This window comes from Neovison vison, chromosome 1 (genome assembly GCF_020171115.1).
Source record: "Neovison vison isolate M4711 chromosome 1, ASM_NN_V1, whole genome shotgun sequence".
Taxonomy (NCBI): domain Eukaryota; kingdom Metazoa; phylum Chordata; class Mammalia; order Carnivora; family Mustelidae; genus Neogale; species Neogale vison.
This window is the reverse complement of record NC_058091.1, coordinates 62,853,367-62,868,250: the sequence shown is the minus strand read 5'-3', so window position 1 is coordinate 62,868,250 and position 14,884 is coordinate 62,853,367. Positions and strand designations below refer to the sequence as shown.

At 42.6% G+C, this 14,884-nt stretch overlaps 1 protein-coding gene across 1 annotated transcript in view; it reads left to right on the top strand.

The window, feature by feature from the left end:
• The window catches only part of HECA (hdc homolog, cell cycle regulator), a 45,760-nt gene extending 31,085 nt beyond the window's left edge, over positions 1–14,675 (top strand). The window contains exons 2-4 of the mRNA XM_044247744.1: positions 1,154–2,194; positions 7,444–7,598; positions 11,020–14,675. Of these exons, the coding sequence (XP_044103679.1) occupies positions 1,154–2,194; positions 7,444–7,598; positions 11,020–11,184 (1,361 nt within the window). The 3' untranslated portion in view covers positions 11,185–14,675. The remainder of the gene's footprint in view (positions 1–1,153; positions 2,195–7,443; positions 7,599–11,019) is intronic.
• The last annotated feature ends 209 nt before the right edge of the window (positions 14,676–14,884 follow it).

The following is a 14,884-nucleotide window of genomic DNA, read 5'->3' as shown; positions in this document are numbered from 1 at the left end:
AAAGTCTGAGGTGAGCTTGGCATGTGCAACCTTCTAGACCACCCCTTTGGTTCCAACTAAGGAGTATTACTGCTCTCCAGAAAGCCCTTTTGAAAATGTTATGGGCATTGGAGTAACTGGGATCCACTGGAATCTCCATAAATCCTATTTACTTCTTAAGAGAGGGGTTCTACTTTGTGTCACCAACTTTTCCCTCCTTTTGGGGAAACTGACCATTTATTTATTTTAAAAAAGATTTTATTTATTTATTCCACAGAGAGAGAGATCACAAGTAGGCAGAGAGGCAGGCCGGGGTGAGGGGGTGGGGAAGCAGGTGCCCTACTGAGCAGGGAGCCCCATGTGGGGCTCGATCCCAGGACCCTGGGATCATGACCAGAGCTGAAGGCAGAGGCCCAATCCATGAGCCACCCAGGCGCCCTGGAAACTGGCCTTTTAGATGGCCTGTGGGGCATGTGATTAAATAGGGTATAACTATCTTGGTGTTCCTAGTTTCTGTCCTGATAGCTTTAGGAGAATTCTGGTTTTTTCCTTCATGTCCTGGCAGTGCAGTTCTGTGTAGACCAACAATTAGGTTGACCAGATAGATATTCCTGCCATTAGGTATCAGACCATTCTAGAAGGGAATTGGGGATGAGGGATTTCTGTTTTCTAATTTTTCTGTGGTATTCAGTATAACCTAACACTTGTGATAAAAGACTTTCAGGGTCCTTTTGGAGCTGGTAGGTTAAGTGGCTTCATCATATTATTTCCTAGTTCACTGGAGTGATTCCTCTCTAAGAACCTTGGAACTGCCTGTCATTACACCCACATCTTAGGAAAACCTCATAGTACACTACAATGTTGGAAGTACTGACATACAGCTAATTGCACTTTGAAGGATTTGGACTTTTTGAAGCTTACTGGTGTGTTTTTCAGCAGATAACAAATATCTGAAAATAAATTCCCCTGGCACAACATAATACCAGAAGAAAGTAGTCAGTGTTTTTTAATCTTGTCTGGTGTGACTCCAGCGGTGGAAATCGTGACAACATAAAACTGTACTGTTGGCACGAATGGGCTCATGGGGATGGTAGCTTTGCTCTCTCCAGCGTGGTGCCCGCTGGAATCCCAGCTCCTGCGTGCTAAACCTCTTTCTTTGCGTGTTTCTCCGCAGAAGCCCCGTGTGCCACGCCCCTGATCTGCAGCTTCGGGAGGCCGGTGGACCTGGACAAGGACGACTACCAGAAGGTGGTATGCAACAACGAGCATTGCCCCTACAGCAGCTGGATGCACCTGCAGTGTTTCTACGAGTGGGAGAGCAGCATCCTGGTCCAGTTTAACTGCATTGGCCGCGCACGCAGCTGGAACGAGAAGCAGTGCCGGCAGAACATGTGGACAAAGAAGGGCTACGACCTGGCTTTTCGCTTCTGCTCCTGCCGCTGTGGACAGGGCCACTTAAAAAAGGACACGGACTGGTATCAGGTGAAGCGGATGCAGGATGAGAAAAAGAAGAAATCTGGGTCAGAGAAGAACACAGGGAGACCCCCCGGTGAAGCGGGGGAGGAGGCCAAAAAGTGCCGGCCGCCCAACAAGCCCCAGAAAGGCCTGAGCCACGACCTCCCCCGGCGGCACTCCATGGACCGGCAGAACTCCCAGGAGAAGGCGGTCGGGGCAGCATCCTACGGGGCACGCTCCCCCTGCGCCTCCCCGGGCCAGTCCCCGCCCACCGGCTACTCCATCCTCTCCCCTGCCCACTTCAGCGGCCCTCGCTCCTCGAGATACCTCGGGGAATTCCTAAAGAATGCCATCCATCTGGAGCCTCACAAAAAGGCCATGGCTGGGGGCCATGTGTTCCGAAACACCCACTTTGACTACAGTCCGGCTGGGTTATCGGTTCACCGGGGGGGCCACTTTGATGCTCCCGTGCAGTTCCTGCGGCGCCTGGACCTGTCCGAGCTGCTCACGCACATCCCTAGGCATAAGTTGAACACTTTCCACGTGCGGATGGAAGACGATGCCCAGATGGGCCAGGGCGAGGATCTGCGGAAGTTCATCCTTGCAGCCCTCAGTGCCAGCCACAGGAATGTTGTAAACTGCGCTCTGTGCCACCGGGCACTCCCGGTGTTCGAACAGTTCCCTTTGGTGGACGGAACTCTGTTCTTAAGCCCCTCGAGACACGATGAGATTGAATATGATGTCCCGTGTCATCTTCAAGGTACAGGTGTTCATCCACCTTGCCTGTTTTCCGTTTGTTAAAAGCCGAGAAGCAGGATGGGCTTGCTCTCTTCTGGCTTCAGTGTAATGGCGGGTACCTCTTGTTCTAGTTGGGTGCCCGGCACTGTTGGGGTGTTAAGGCTTTGCCCCTTGAGGTGGTGGAGGGGGTGCTGGTACCAGTTTGTACATTTTGTGCAGTGACTCTTGATGTCACTGTACCAAATACAGTTGTCCTGGTGGGCCATTTTATGTTTTTGTTCTGCTGTCATTTGAAGGGAGGATTCCTCATGTACAGTTTTCCTTCACTGGGAGGGATTTGAGTAGGAATTGCATAACTATATCACTTGGTGTAAAACAGCTGCTTTTGCAACCTGTGTTAATGTGCCCAGCATGCTGTGTATTCTCTTTGATCCTTGTAAATGTAAGGGAGTAACAGAAGAGGGTCAGGGAGGGCCAGTGTGTTTTTCAGATGAGCTGAATTAATCTTGAAGTTTATGGAAAATCAGGCTTTCCTGATAACAGCAAAAGGAAAGTGGACGATTATTGGAAGCTGAGGCATCACCCTTCTGGCGAAGACAGAGAGCTTAGTGCTGTGGATGACATTCAAGGGCACAGGGATATTTCAGCCAGACTTGAATGGGTGTAGGTCAGGATAAGTGAGCAATTGGTAAATTTGTGTGAAATTACTGAATTTATATAAAGGTGAGATACATGAAGTGTAACATGTTTATAACTTCAGAAGTGTGCTAAAAAAACCCCATGGTGGAATCAATATATCTCTACTTGTCTTTGTCCCACACCCCCTGTTGTTTCAGTTCTCAGAGATAGTGTTTTTCAATTATGACTGATTCTTAGGTTTTTATTTTTATTTTTATTTTAAAGGAGTTTATTTATTTGTCAAAGAGAGGCAGAGAACAAGCAGGGGGAGCTGCAGACAGAGGGAGAAGCAGACTCCCTCCTGAGTAAGGAGCCAGCCATGGGACTTGATCCCAGGACCCAAAGATCATGAGCAGAAGGCAGATGCTTAACTGATTGAACCACCCAGGCATCCCACCATTGTAATTTTAAAACTGCCGTCTTCATATCCAGTTTTAGATGTTGTCTGTTGACTTAAGGTGGATGACTGTGCTTTCTTAAATTTTCCCATTTCTCTCAGGATAATGTATCACAATTCCTGGTGAAATCCTTGATGTTTTTACTGCTTTGATTATGTAAATATCTAGTGTTGAGCATGAAGTGTAGGTGTATTTCCTATCATATAGTATATTCTAGGATGTCTTTTGTTTTGTTATTACAGTTGATAATTGTTTCACAATTTCATTTGCTTATTAGTCTTCTTGGAACCATTGGCTGGTTGCTCTCCAGCAACTTCCACAAAGCTTTCAAATCATTTGCACATACCTGTCCTCCATTTAATGAACTTCTTTTTGTAGAAATTAAATTCCCTTCATGGAACCTTTCATCTTCCTGCTCCAGTCTGGCTGTACTTATTAGCTGCTATACTGCATGGCTGCCTTTCTAGGAATTCTTTGCTTACTTTTCTGTTGTTTGTCTTCTGTTTCCTAGATATCATGTTTTCTTTTTTCTTGGTTTATTTCCTCAGTTTGTTAAGAAACATTCCCAGGAGGTTTCTGAGAAAGGAAGCATGGGCTTAGGTATTTTCAGACTTTGAAAGTCTGATAATGTCTTGATTCTGTCTTCACACTTGATTGCTATTTGGTTGGGTAGAGTCTTCCAAGTTACAAATATTTTCCCCTTAGGATTTTGAAGGCATTTCTTTCTTCACTATATCTGGTCTTCCAGTGTCAGTGTTGAGAAGTCAGTATTTTACTGCTGTCCCTTTGCTCTCTCCTCCGATCCCCTGAGGTTTTAAGATTTTCTCTTTTTCCCTAGTGTTCTGAAGTTTCACCATGACACAGGTCTTCCTCTCCACCCCCATTCATTGTGCAGTGTGCTTTCTTGGATTTTTGGCTGTGTAAATATTTCATAGTCTTCAGTTTGGGGAGATTTTCTTCTGGTTTCTTTCTCTGATCATTTCCTCTTTCATTTTCAAATACAGCTGTGGAACTGTTAGTCAGATATTGGACCTCTTAAGTTTAATCTTTTTTTTTTTTTTTTTTTTTAAAGATAGAGGGAGACCTTACACATCCTATTGCTTATCTTTCGGAAGATTTCTTTGGCTTTATATGTCAGGATTTTTACTGAATTCAAGATTTTCTGTTCTATAAATACATAAATTATAATTTCCAAGAGCACTTTTTAATAGCATTTTGTTCTTGTTTCATGGATGCAGGTTCCTATTTTAACTGTCCCCTCAACAGGAAAGAAGAAGTGAGGTTGAGGGGAGTGGTCTTATTCCTTTTCTAAAATTTCACCTAACCTTTTAGCCCTTTAGCCTTTGTTAAAATCAGACTGATCCAGAACTTAGTGTTTGAAACCAGGGATGATTTATGATTTCTCATAGTTCTGTGGGTTGGTTGGTTCAGATGATCCCTGACATGTGTCTGACAGTTGGCCGACTGGCTGGCCTGGCAGGGGCCCTCCACTGGAATGAATGGCTTATCCCGGTTTGGTGTGGTCTTTTATCTTCCAGTGGGTTAGACTGGGCTTTTTCCTGCATTCAGGGGGTGAGAAGGTGGGGCCTGCTCTCTCAAGAGGCGTAAGCTTGGAACCGAGTATCATCACTTCCATCACATTGTGGTTTTCAAAATAAGTTGTAAGGCTAGCCCAGATTTAGGAGATGATTATTAAATAGACTACTTCTTGATGGAAGAAGTTGCATAGAATGTTTGGTTACTTGTCTACTCCACTGTTTCCCTTTTGGCGCCTCATTTCACTGCTTGTGTCCAGTTTCAGAGCTGAGTCATTTAAAATTTCTTCATCTGATTTTGTGACCTCCTGTTTTGGTTTAGGTTTGCAGGTATCTTAGTTTCCCAGAAGATGGAGCTTGTGTTTTGTTTCTTGTTCTTTATACTGGTTGGGGTTAATTTTCGAGGGAAGTAGGTAGAAACTACTTTCACTTTAAGACTGGAAATATTCTCTGTGAAGATGAAAGGAGAGTACAGGGGTTCAGCATAAACGAGAGGACTGTTGTTCTTATTCTATCTGTGATGACAGATTCTTTTCACTTACATCAGTGAATCAAATTTATGTATTCCATGCCTGGGCTGGTTGCTATCAATCCTTGCCTTCCATCTGAGGTTAGTAAAATGCTCTTACAAAAATGGAACTACCTTCACCAGTCCTAACTTTACCACCATCTATGGAATGAGTAACACCTGGGTATGATGTACTTGAAGCATCCTGTAATTTCCAATGAGAAAGGGGCCACTGGGTAGTTAAAGGAGGCAATGTGAAGGCAGATGTCAGAAGGTGGATGGGATTTTGTTACCAAGAGGGTCTGGCTGTGTAAGGCCTTTGTTGATAGGACAGAGGCAATCTGAGCAAAGGAATGGTGGTTTAAAAGTTGAAACAGAACTGGGGAGAAGAGATTGGTGAGAGTGGAGGTTCTCCAGTGGAAAATGAGTAGGGTAGGTAGGGAGAATGGATTATGGGTGTCCTTTCAAGCCACAGTAAGGGCTTTGTCATGTTCTTTAAGAGAGGAAGAGTCTAATTTTTTTTTTTTTTTTTAAGAGCAGATGATCACCTGGGGGCAGGGAAGTTGTTTGAAAGGATTGGGGGTGGGGGGACACCTTTCTCCAGAGAGGTGGAACTTAAATCTCCTGCCTAGATGGCAGCAGATGAGAGATTGCTGGGTGATGACAGTGGGAACTGAAAGGTAGGAATATCCACAAGAGGTTGTTTTAAAGAAAAAATTGTGGCTTTGGGGATAACTTGCCTGTAGAGGATGAAGCTGCATCCTGGTGGGCTCACTTTGGCTCTAGAGCGGATAAAGGATGCTATCATGGACGGGATTGGAGAACACTGGGAAGGAGACCTGTCTTAGGGGAAGGAAGATGAGGGCATTGGGTGGAGATGTCTGTCTAGCAAGCACTGTTAGAAATAAGCATCTGGCATGAAAACTGGGGAGCTTATTTTAAAACAGGGTGGTTCAGATCTTAAGATTAGAGCATTCTTGAATAGGAAGAGAAGAGAAAGAAAAGGAAGAATGTGTGACAGAGCCCAAGATCACGTGTAAAGGGTACCTTTCAGAGAATGGTTGGAAAAAGGTGAAGATTAGATAGACCTGAGAAACAAGAGTGTGTGTGTGTGTGTGTGTGTGAGAGAGAGAGAGAGAGAGAGAGAGAAAGAGAGAGAACATGGTTCTCACTGTTGAGGAGGAAGAGAGAGCCTTGTAAGCAAATGAAATGGAAAGTTACCCTGTCAGTACTATTTACCTCTTTCCAGAGGGTAAGGAGCAGGCTCGTCCTAACCATAGAAAGGTGACGAGCCATGGTTTGGCTCCTGGCAAGGAGCGGCGCATTCTGAAGGAGTACGTGTTCTGAGTATAGCGTATAGCACTGTGGCGCTCCCTGATGCCTATGTAGAGAGCAGCAATGTTGCTATTGTACACCGTCTAGGTGGATCCTGGACATGCCCAATCTTTCCTAATGACTTGAATCCTAAACCTTTCCATGCAAACAAGGGTGACCTCTTTTCCTTTGCAAGCATTTGATGTTAACAAATGATGGAGAAATGGGGTTGTTTCTCTTAAGAGCCCAGTAGATAATAAGACTTTGTACTCCATTTAAATCACCACTTACAAGTTAGATATGATTCTGGTTCCTAAATTAAATACGGTGAGGCTGAGCAGTTTTGGAGACAGGGACAGTTAACACAGTAATTGTGGCTGTGGGATAATTCTGGGCCACCAGTACCAAGGCAGACTGTTGACTTTCCTATGGTGGGAATTGTCAGTGGATGAAAGCCCATGGCCGCAGACTGGCGTTGTTGGTTCAGGTTCTGTGCCACACACAGGCTTCTGGGCTGAGAGTCCTGCATGACCATTGGTTGGTTTGTAGGATTTGTGGCTTGGTCATTTGAATTTGGATGTCCATATTATAAACCTGGCAGTACTTTTTAGAAAAGTGAATTGAAGCCCTATTAAAGATACAACTTTGGAGTATGTGTCCCATTGACAGTTGTAATTCATCATTATTCTAAAAGGACAGCTTGGGGATATGGGCTGAATATGACCTATTTTGCTACTTATTTTATCTGAATGGTAACATGTTTGCTTATAATTGATAGATCAGCTAGTGTTTTAGCCCCGATGATGGCCATTCTCAGCACTGTGTCTTCTGTGCACAGGGAGGCTCATGCACCTGTATGCGGTGTGCGTGGACTGCCTGGAAGGGGTTCATAAGATCATCTGCATCAAGTGTAAGTCGCGGTGGGACGGCAGCTGGCACCAGCTGGGCACCATGTATACCTACGACATCCTGGCTGCCTCTCCGTGCTGTCAGGTTGGTATCGACACCCTAGAGCGAGTTGCACGTGAACTCCGGCTTCTGCCCCCTGGCGAATGCAGAGGAGGTAGAGCCGCACCATCGTTCGTTCAGGAGAGGGCGAGGAAGATAGCAAGTGGCTCTACCACCTCATCCCCGAGTCCAGGAATGATGGCTAATTTACCATGGTTTGACGAAGCTATTGCTGGGATACTCTACGGCCATTGTGGGGGGGTATTGTAGAATAGGGGGTATTGTAGAATAATATATAATTAATGGGAAATATTTTTAGGGTATTAAGTAAAAAAGGTAGTTTATAAAATGGTGTAACAGTATGCTTCTTTTTGTAAAAAGTGACTACAGAAAGGGATCTGCTAACCTATAAGCCCGAGGTTGTGTCTGCGTGCTGGGATGCTAAGTGGTTCCTGTTGCTTATATTTTCTTGTTTTGTGTGACTAACATATACTTAGGTTCTAATAAGAAAAAGTTATTTATTTATTTATTACGATTTTATTTATTTGACAGAGATCACAAGTAGGCAGAGAGGTAGGCAGAGAGAGAGGAAGGGAAGCAGACTCCCTGCTCAGCAGGGAGCCCGATGCTGGCCTGGATCCCAGGACCCTGGGATCATGACCTGAGCCGATGGCAGAGGCTTTAACCCCAGATGCACCAAGAAGAAGTCATTTAAAAGGAAGAAGAAACTTTACTTTCTTTGGTGGACAGCATTTTCTTTTTGCTTCCTTTCTGTGGGGTAGCACAGTTACACAGGAACTGCCTTCTTCTACTGTGTTGGAGGCTATCGTGAAATGTTTGTAATCCTTAAAGCATTGCTGAGAGGAAGCATTTCCCGAAGTTTAGCTGTCACTAGAGGAAAGGGAGGTAGTAGTCCGGGAAAACACGTTAAATAAGTTCATGGAAACACAGGAGGCAAAACAAAATCCTTGGAAGTATCTTGGTTCATTTCCAAGTGCTTGGAGGAAAAGAGAGCCTTGTTTTAGAATTCCTTCATGTTCATGGGTAGGAGATAATTTTACTTTGCTCTTTAGTCTCCAAGCCTGGCTTTAATACAAATAACTATTAAGCACTTCATTAGTTACTACATAGCTTTGTATCTTTAGCACTATGGTGTGATTTTTAAAAAAAGAATATCCTGTGATAAGCTGTGCAGGTTGAAGAAAAAGGTTGGCCGAGCGGGTGCTTCAGCCATACTTTGTCTATACTAGTGTTCTCAGAAAAGAGCTATGGTCAGGAGAGACCTAAATGGCCATCCATAGCTTGTCGTTTGGTTCCAGACAGGGCTGACTTTTCTCGTATGCTATTCTAATATATTGACCACATTTCCATTTTAAAATTCCATTAGCCTTGGAAATGAGATCTCAAAAGTCTTTTTAGCTGCGCCCTGTAGCATTTTGTAATACTCAACTGTGCTACAGCGCCAGCTCTTGGATGAGAGAAACAGAAGGAAGTGGCTCCTCTCGTTGACACACACAAGAGAGGGTTCTCTTTTAAAGAAGTAAGGAGGGGATGCCTGGGTGGCTTAGTTGGTTAAGTCTGCTTCTCCCTCTGACCTTCTCCCCTCTCATGTTCTCTCTCTCTCATTCTCTATCTCCCATAAATAAATAAAATATTTTAAAAAAAAAGAAGTAAGGAAGGAAAAGAGTTTGGGGCCGTTCCTTGCTGCTAGAAAGGACGTGGGAGAGCTAGGTTAGCCTCCTTGTTTTCCACACGCAGTGGGGGTCTTCACAAATGTGGCATAGCCATGCTAAAACGTCTAACTCCCTGTCTGCTCCTCTTTCTGCTATACCACTGAGAGACAGTGGGATTATTTCCTTATCTTTAGGGAGGAGAGCAGAATGGCATCCTGCCATAGCCAGCATGGTGGTATTCACTATGTATTTCTTCCTTAAAACAATGTGAGCCCAGACCTCTATTTTCTGGCCTTGAATTAAAAGTGGAAAACAATGTTTGATTACTCTTTGGCTTAAAAAAAAAAAAAAAGTCAGTTAACTACAGTTCACTCTTGAACAACACAGGGGGTAGGGGTACTGACCCCATGTGTGGTCGAAAATCTGCCTGTAACTTTTAACTCCCCAAACACTTAAATACGAACAGCCTACTGTTGACCAGAAGCCTTACTGATAACATGAATGGTTAATTGACACGTATTTTGTGTAAGTATTTTATACTGTATTCGTACAATAAAGCAAAGGAAAGAAAATGTTATAAAGAAAATAATAAGGAAAAGAAAATAAATTTATAGTCCTGTACTGTATTTATTTTTAAAAAGCTGCTCATAAGTGGACCTGTGCAGTTCAACCCATGTTGTTCAAGGGCAACTGTGTATTCACTGGGAAGGTGTAAATGTTAGACGCTATTAAGGAATCCAGGAAGGTCTTCTACTAAGACTTTGAGCCAAAAAGAAGCTTAATGGTTAATTATTTGAAAGGAATAACAGATTAAAGAGAATGATTAAAGAGAGAGGTTTGCCCAGAATTTCACTTTTGTTGTTCAGAGTGATTAGTCAGCTAAACGGGAATTTATCTTAGCCACAGAAAGGTTGTCTGTGTCATAACTAAGAATGTGGGCTCTGGAATAAGCTTCTTTGGTCCAGTCCTCAGTCTTTCTGCTTCATAACTATGTGGCCTTGGGCATGTTGCTATCAGTCTGTGCCTGTGTCTTCATCTAAATTCACAGACCACCACGTAACTCCCATGAGTGTGTTGAGGACAAAATGAGATTATACTTTTTATTACATTTTTGGAATGAATCTAAATTGAGAGTCTGTTGTATCTATCGTTTCTGGTTATTCCTTTAAGTTCTTGGACCTTGCGCTAAAAGATTCTAGTCTTGTGCTGTTAGACACCCAGGCACAAAGGAAGATCTAGTGTGTGGTGGTTTCCTGAAGCCTCAGGATCCACAGAGCACTTCTTCCTGGATTGTTAATTTTGCTGGAGTATTTTCGGGAAATTTTATTTTTACATCAAAGGAAACAAGTGTAGTAAGGAGCAGAATGCAAAAATGTGTATGAATTTTTAAAATAAACTCAGCCCAGTCCATGAAGTTTCATGAGGCTTTGAATGAGGGGAGTCAGCTTCAGCATCTTCTTACAGTCCAGGGGGAGGAGTGTAGGGGAGCCTCCGTGCAGCAGTTCAGGCCCTGCGGGTTGGGAATTTTCCTCCTACAAGTAGGTGAAAGTGCTCAGGGTGCTGCAGGTCAGAGGGAAAGAGGAGTCAGTCTGTCAGACAGATGATGAATGTGTGAATGTGTATCTTCCGCTCTGCCTCCCCTGCGTTTGCTAACAAGAGAGACAGACTCCCAGCTCACCTCCGGAGCAGTTCCTCAGACCTCATGGTGTTGCGTTTTGGCGTGGGTGGCGGTGACATCGTGGCGAGGCGGCGGGAAGGGCGCGGTGGCTGACCCGTCTGTGTTTCGCCCACAGGCCCGCCTGAACTGTAAGCACTGCGGGAAGCCCGTGATCGACGTGCGGATTGGGATGCAGTACTTCTCCGAGTACAGCAACGTCCAACAGTGTCCGCACTGTGGGAACCTGGACTACCATTTCGTGAAGCCATTTTCCTCCTTCAAAGTTCTTGAAGCTTATTGATGAAAGCTTTGCTTTAGGAATAGCTATTTTATTGACTTTTATTTCTTTATTACATATCTTTTATAGGGAAACATTCTGTGACATGACTTTCTTTTCTAATTTAAAGGAGAGTTCCTTTGTGTATGTGTGTCACTAAAATGGGCTTGGCCCCTTGCCCTCTCTTGACTCCTGTGTTGATCTGTGGTCCTGACTGGAGCCCAAATGGATAATCCCCGTGAGTCTGGGGTAGAGGTTCACTCTCACTAAGAGTCTCTCGGACAGCTTTTAAGGTGGTGGGGAGGATAGGGTGGATTTAGTTAAAGGGATTATGGGATTATCAACTAAAAGCCTGGTGGGAGTTGGAAAGAAGCTCTTATTAAAATGTTAACTGTCTAAAGACCCACTTTTAGATCTGCTCTGGGCCTTGAGAAGAACATGGGACAGTGACTATAAGTCTGTGCCTGGAGCGCTGGGAGTGCACTAGTCTGTCTTGGCTCAGGGTTGTGCCGGCACACTGACCTGCAGATGATTGGAAAGCAGACACGAGTGGTGTTTCTATCACTCTGTGATTAGGCAGGCAGTTTTCACACTGAAAATTATATCCAAATTATAAGACATAGGAAAACTAGTGGTGTTGCAAATGTTTTTAGGTAAACTGACCTGTAACAGAGAGAACATACCGAATGAATTTGGAAGTGATGCACATGGACTCAAGGGGGCAAGATCAGGTGGAACCCTGTCTTTGGAATTGTGTCTTTGAAGTTGGTCAGATGAGCTCTTAAGGAGAACCCATGAATGACATGATTTGGGTGGTACTGATTTATCTAGGTTGCACTGTCCAAGGGCCATTTGATGTCAGATTCTTCTCACAGGTAAATCTCACAGCCATAGACCCTAACTGGTGAAATTCAGAACCATCATCACTATGCTTTTTCTTCCACAAAATTGTTATGGCCACATTTTACCCATTTAATGCTGAGCTTCCCAAGAAGGAAAGGAAAAAATTTGACCCCAAGAAGGAAAGGAAAAAAATTGCTTTGTGAGGATATGAGGAAAGGAATAATAATTTCAATATTTCTTTTTAAAGTGTGTTTTCATTTCTCAAAACACGGATTGTAATATATAACAGTATTTTGAAAATAGATCATTCTGAAGCTCTCCATGATACTTCACCATTAGTGAAACAAGATGATAATTTGTATAACTTGATTAGTCAGAGCATTGGGCTTTCCAAAATACAGCCTTTTGTGATTAGAGCTTGATGATTTAAATAGACTGACACCCTATACCATCATAGAATTGGAATTGGAATATGATTTCTCAAAAATGGATTTGGTAATTTCAAGTATTGTACACATATATGCTAATAGAAAGCTGAAAATACATCTGTTTTATGGGTAGCCAAATTTGGGGTGATGTGAACAGTTTGTATTACTCATGTGGTTTATACCTTTTTTTTTTTTTTTTTCTCAGAACAGCTGTTTTACCTCTGAGAAGTTTTTAGGTATTACTGCAAGCAAGTTTGAGTTCTACTATATGAAATATTTGATTTTTTTTTTTTTGAAACAACAGAGCATTGAAGAACCAATATATCAGCTAATATTCTTATCTTTCAGTTTGGATGATTGTAACTCGGTTTACTGCCTCTCATTTGGTGGTTGATGGTCTGAAAAATATTTCACAGTGGGGGGAAATGCTCAATGCCTCTACGAAGCAGCGAATCGATATTGGCCTGAAAAAGGCCTATAGAACAGAGCTCTTGCTGATGTGTCCTTAATACACAGAGCTGTATTTGTGAGTTAACTGGTGCCCCACTGATTCTCTCATGTACCCAAGTATAAAAATTCGTAGGTTTCTCGTGTCTTGAGGTAATATTTGAGTTTCAGTTCTGAATTTCAGACGGATAATAAAATATTTGTAATGCTGTTTTTTAATGCACCTAAAATTTTATAGAGAAACCTGCTTATTATTATTGTTCTGGATCTTAAAGGTTATGTATAAATCATGTTCACAAGCCCCTTAGTCTAAAACTGCTGTAATTGTGGTATCTGATGCATTCAGTATTTTCTTCTTCTACTGGTTCGTACTCTCCAAAAAATAAGTAGGAGGAGTTTTCCCTGTAATTGAATAAAATTTGCTTTTGGCCTTTACTTGAACCACAAAGTAAGGATTCTGTGGATGCTGCGGTTCTGAAAAAGGAGAGGGATAGGTATCATCCCTATAGGATGATTCTCCCTATAGGAGAATATTGTTTGCCTTTAAGGCATCACATTCTCTTCTAAAGTAGCAAATCTGGCTTATTTGAGAATGAAATATAATGAGTATGCAACAATGTGGAGAATAAATCTTATTTTGGAAATCTGCTATTCTTAGTATTTTCACCAGATTTTCTCAAAGTACTTTGCTCCGAATACATCAGTGGAAATTAGAGTATGTCAAAAAAGATGACTATTTTGTTGTGGTTTGGATATTAAAGGATATTAGTCACCCAAGAGACCCATTTTTCTGTATTTCTGATAGACAGTGTTCAATAAAATAAACCACTCATAAGTGATTAATAATTTCAAAGTGATTTTTTTCACCTGTTCTAACTTTTTAAAAAAATCATTTATTTTTTTAAGAGTTCTGTACCTGGAACAAATAAAATTTTACCTGCTTCAGTTCAGTGAGAAACCATTTCTGATGGCTTTATCGTTTCTCTTTAGGCTGACTCAGTTCTCCATTCTCTTCTGGCTGCACATGAAGCAAGTGATAATACCGAGTTTATCAACTACTTGATTAAAAGATAGACATTGGCCATGAAATTGGGCAGTGGGATGAATTATTCCATTCAAACTAAGCCAGAGCTCTCCCTCGTCTTTAATTTCCAGGTTTTGCAGAAGTTGTTTATTTTCAGATTAAAAAGTATTTTCATTGCTTTTGGGGGGAAATTAACTCATCAGGAAGGAATATTATTAGGTGTTTAAATACTAAAACTAACAGGCTGATGCATAACTTAGTAGACCATGAAGACTAATTTGCTGAAATTTTGTGTTTTGTCCCCTAAGACCAACGCCTCACGTACAGTTGGTTCTCCTGTGCCCAGGTCGGGACCTCTGCGTGGCTTCTCCTCTTTGGTCTCCTGGTTGCAGCTCTTGAGCAGTTTCAGTTGGTTGTTTGGGAGGACTTGAGGAGAAAGCGCTCCTGTTCAGTGTTTTGGTTCCTTTAATAGGATGCTGCCTAACCCAGCTCATCTCTATGTCCTTTGACTTCATTATTACTCCAGGTAATTGAAAGAAAACATAATGGATGGGCATCGTTAAAACCAGCTCAAAAATATATTCTTGTCCTAAAGATTTCTTGTCAAGATGTCTTGGATTGCACTTTTGTTGAGGGAAGATAGTGTAAATAGTTAAAGAATGTGGATAAAACTGAAACAATTTGGTTATGGAATTGTGTGTGGTGTTTGAAGGTTTCTGTTTGTGAAATGTATGTATTAAAAATAAAATCTCAGAAGCTAACGTTGTACTCTCTCTTCAGTATGTCACTTTATTTTTTTGTCTGGGCTTCAGGGTTTTGGGGCTTGGGCCTATTTGATCAGAATAGATAGTAGGGAAGCCTTTCTGGTGTTTGAGCACAGTCTGTTCTCGGTCACTGCTGCCGGTCATGAGAACCGCAGCCTCTTTATGCTGTTCAATGGCGGCGGGTCACATGCAGCCTACCTTCGCGATACAATAAGCCT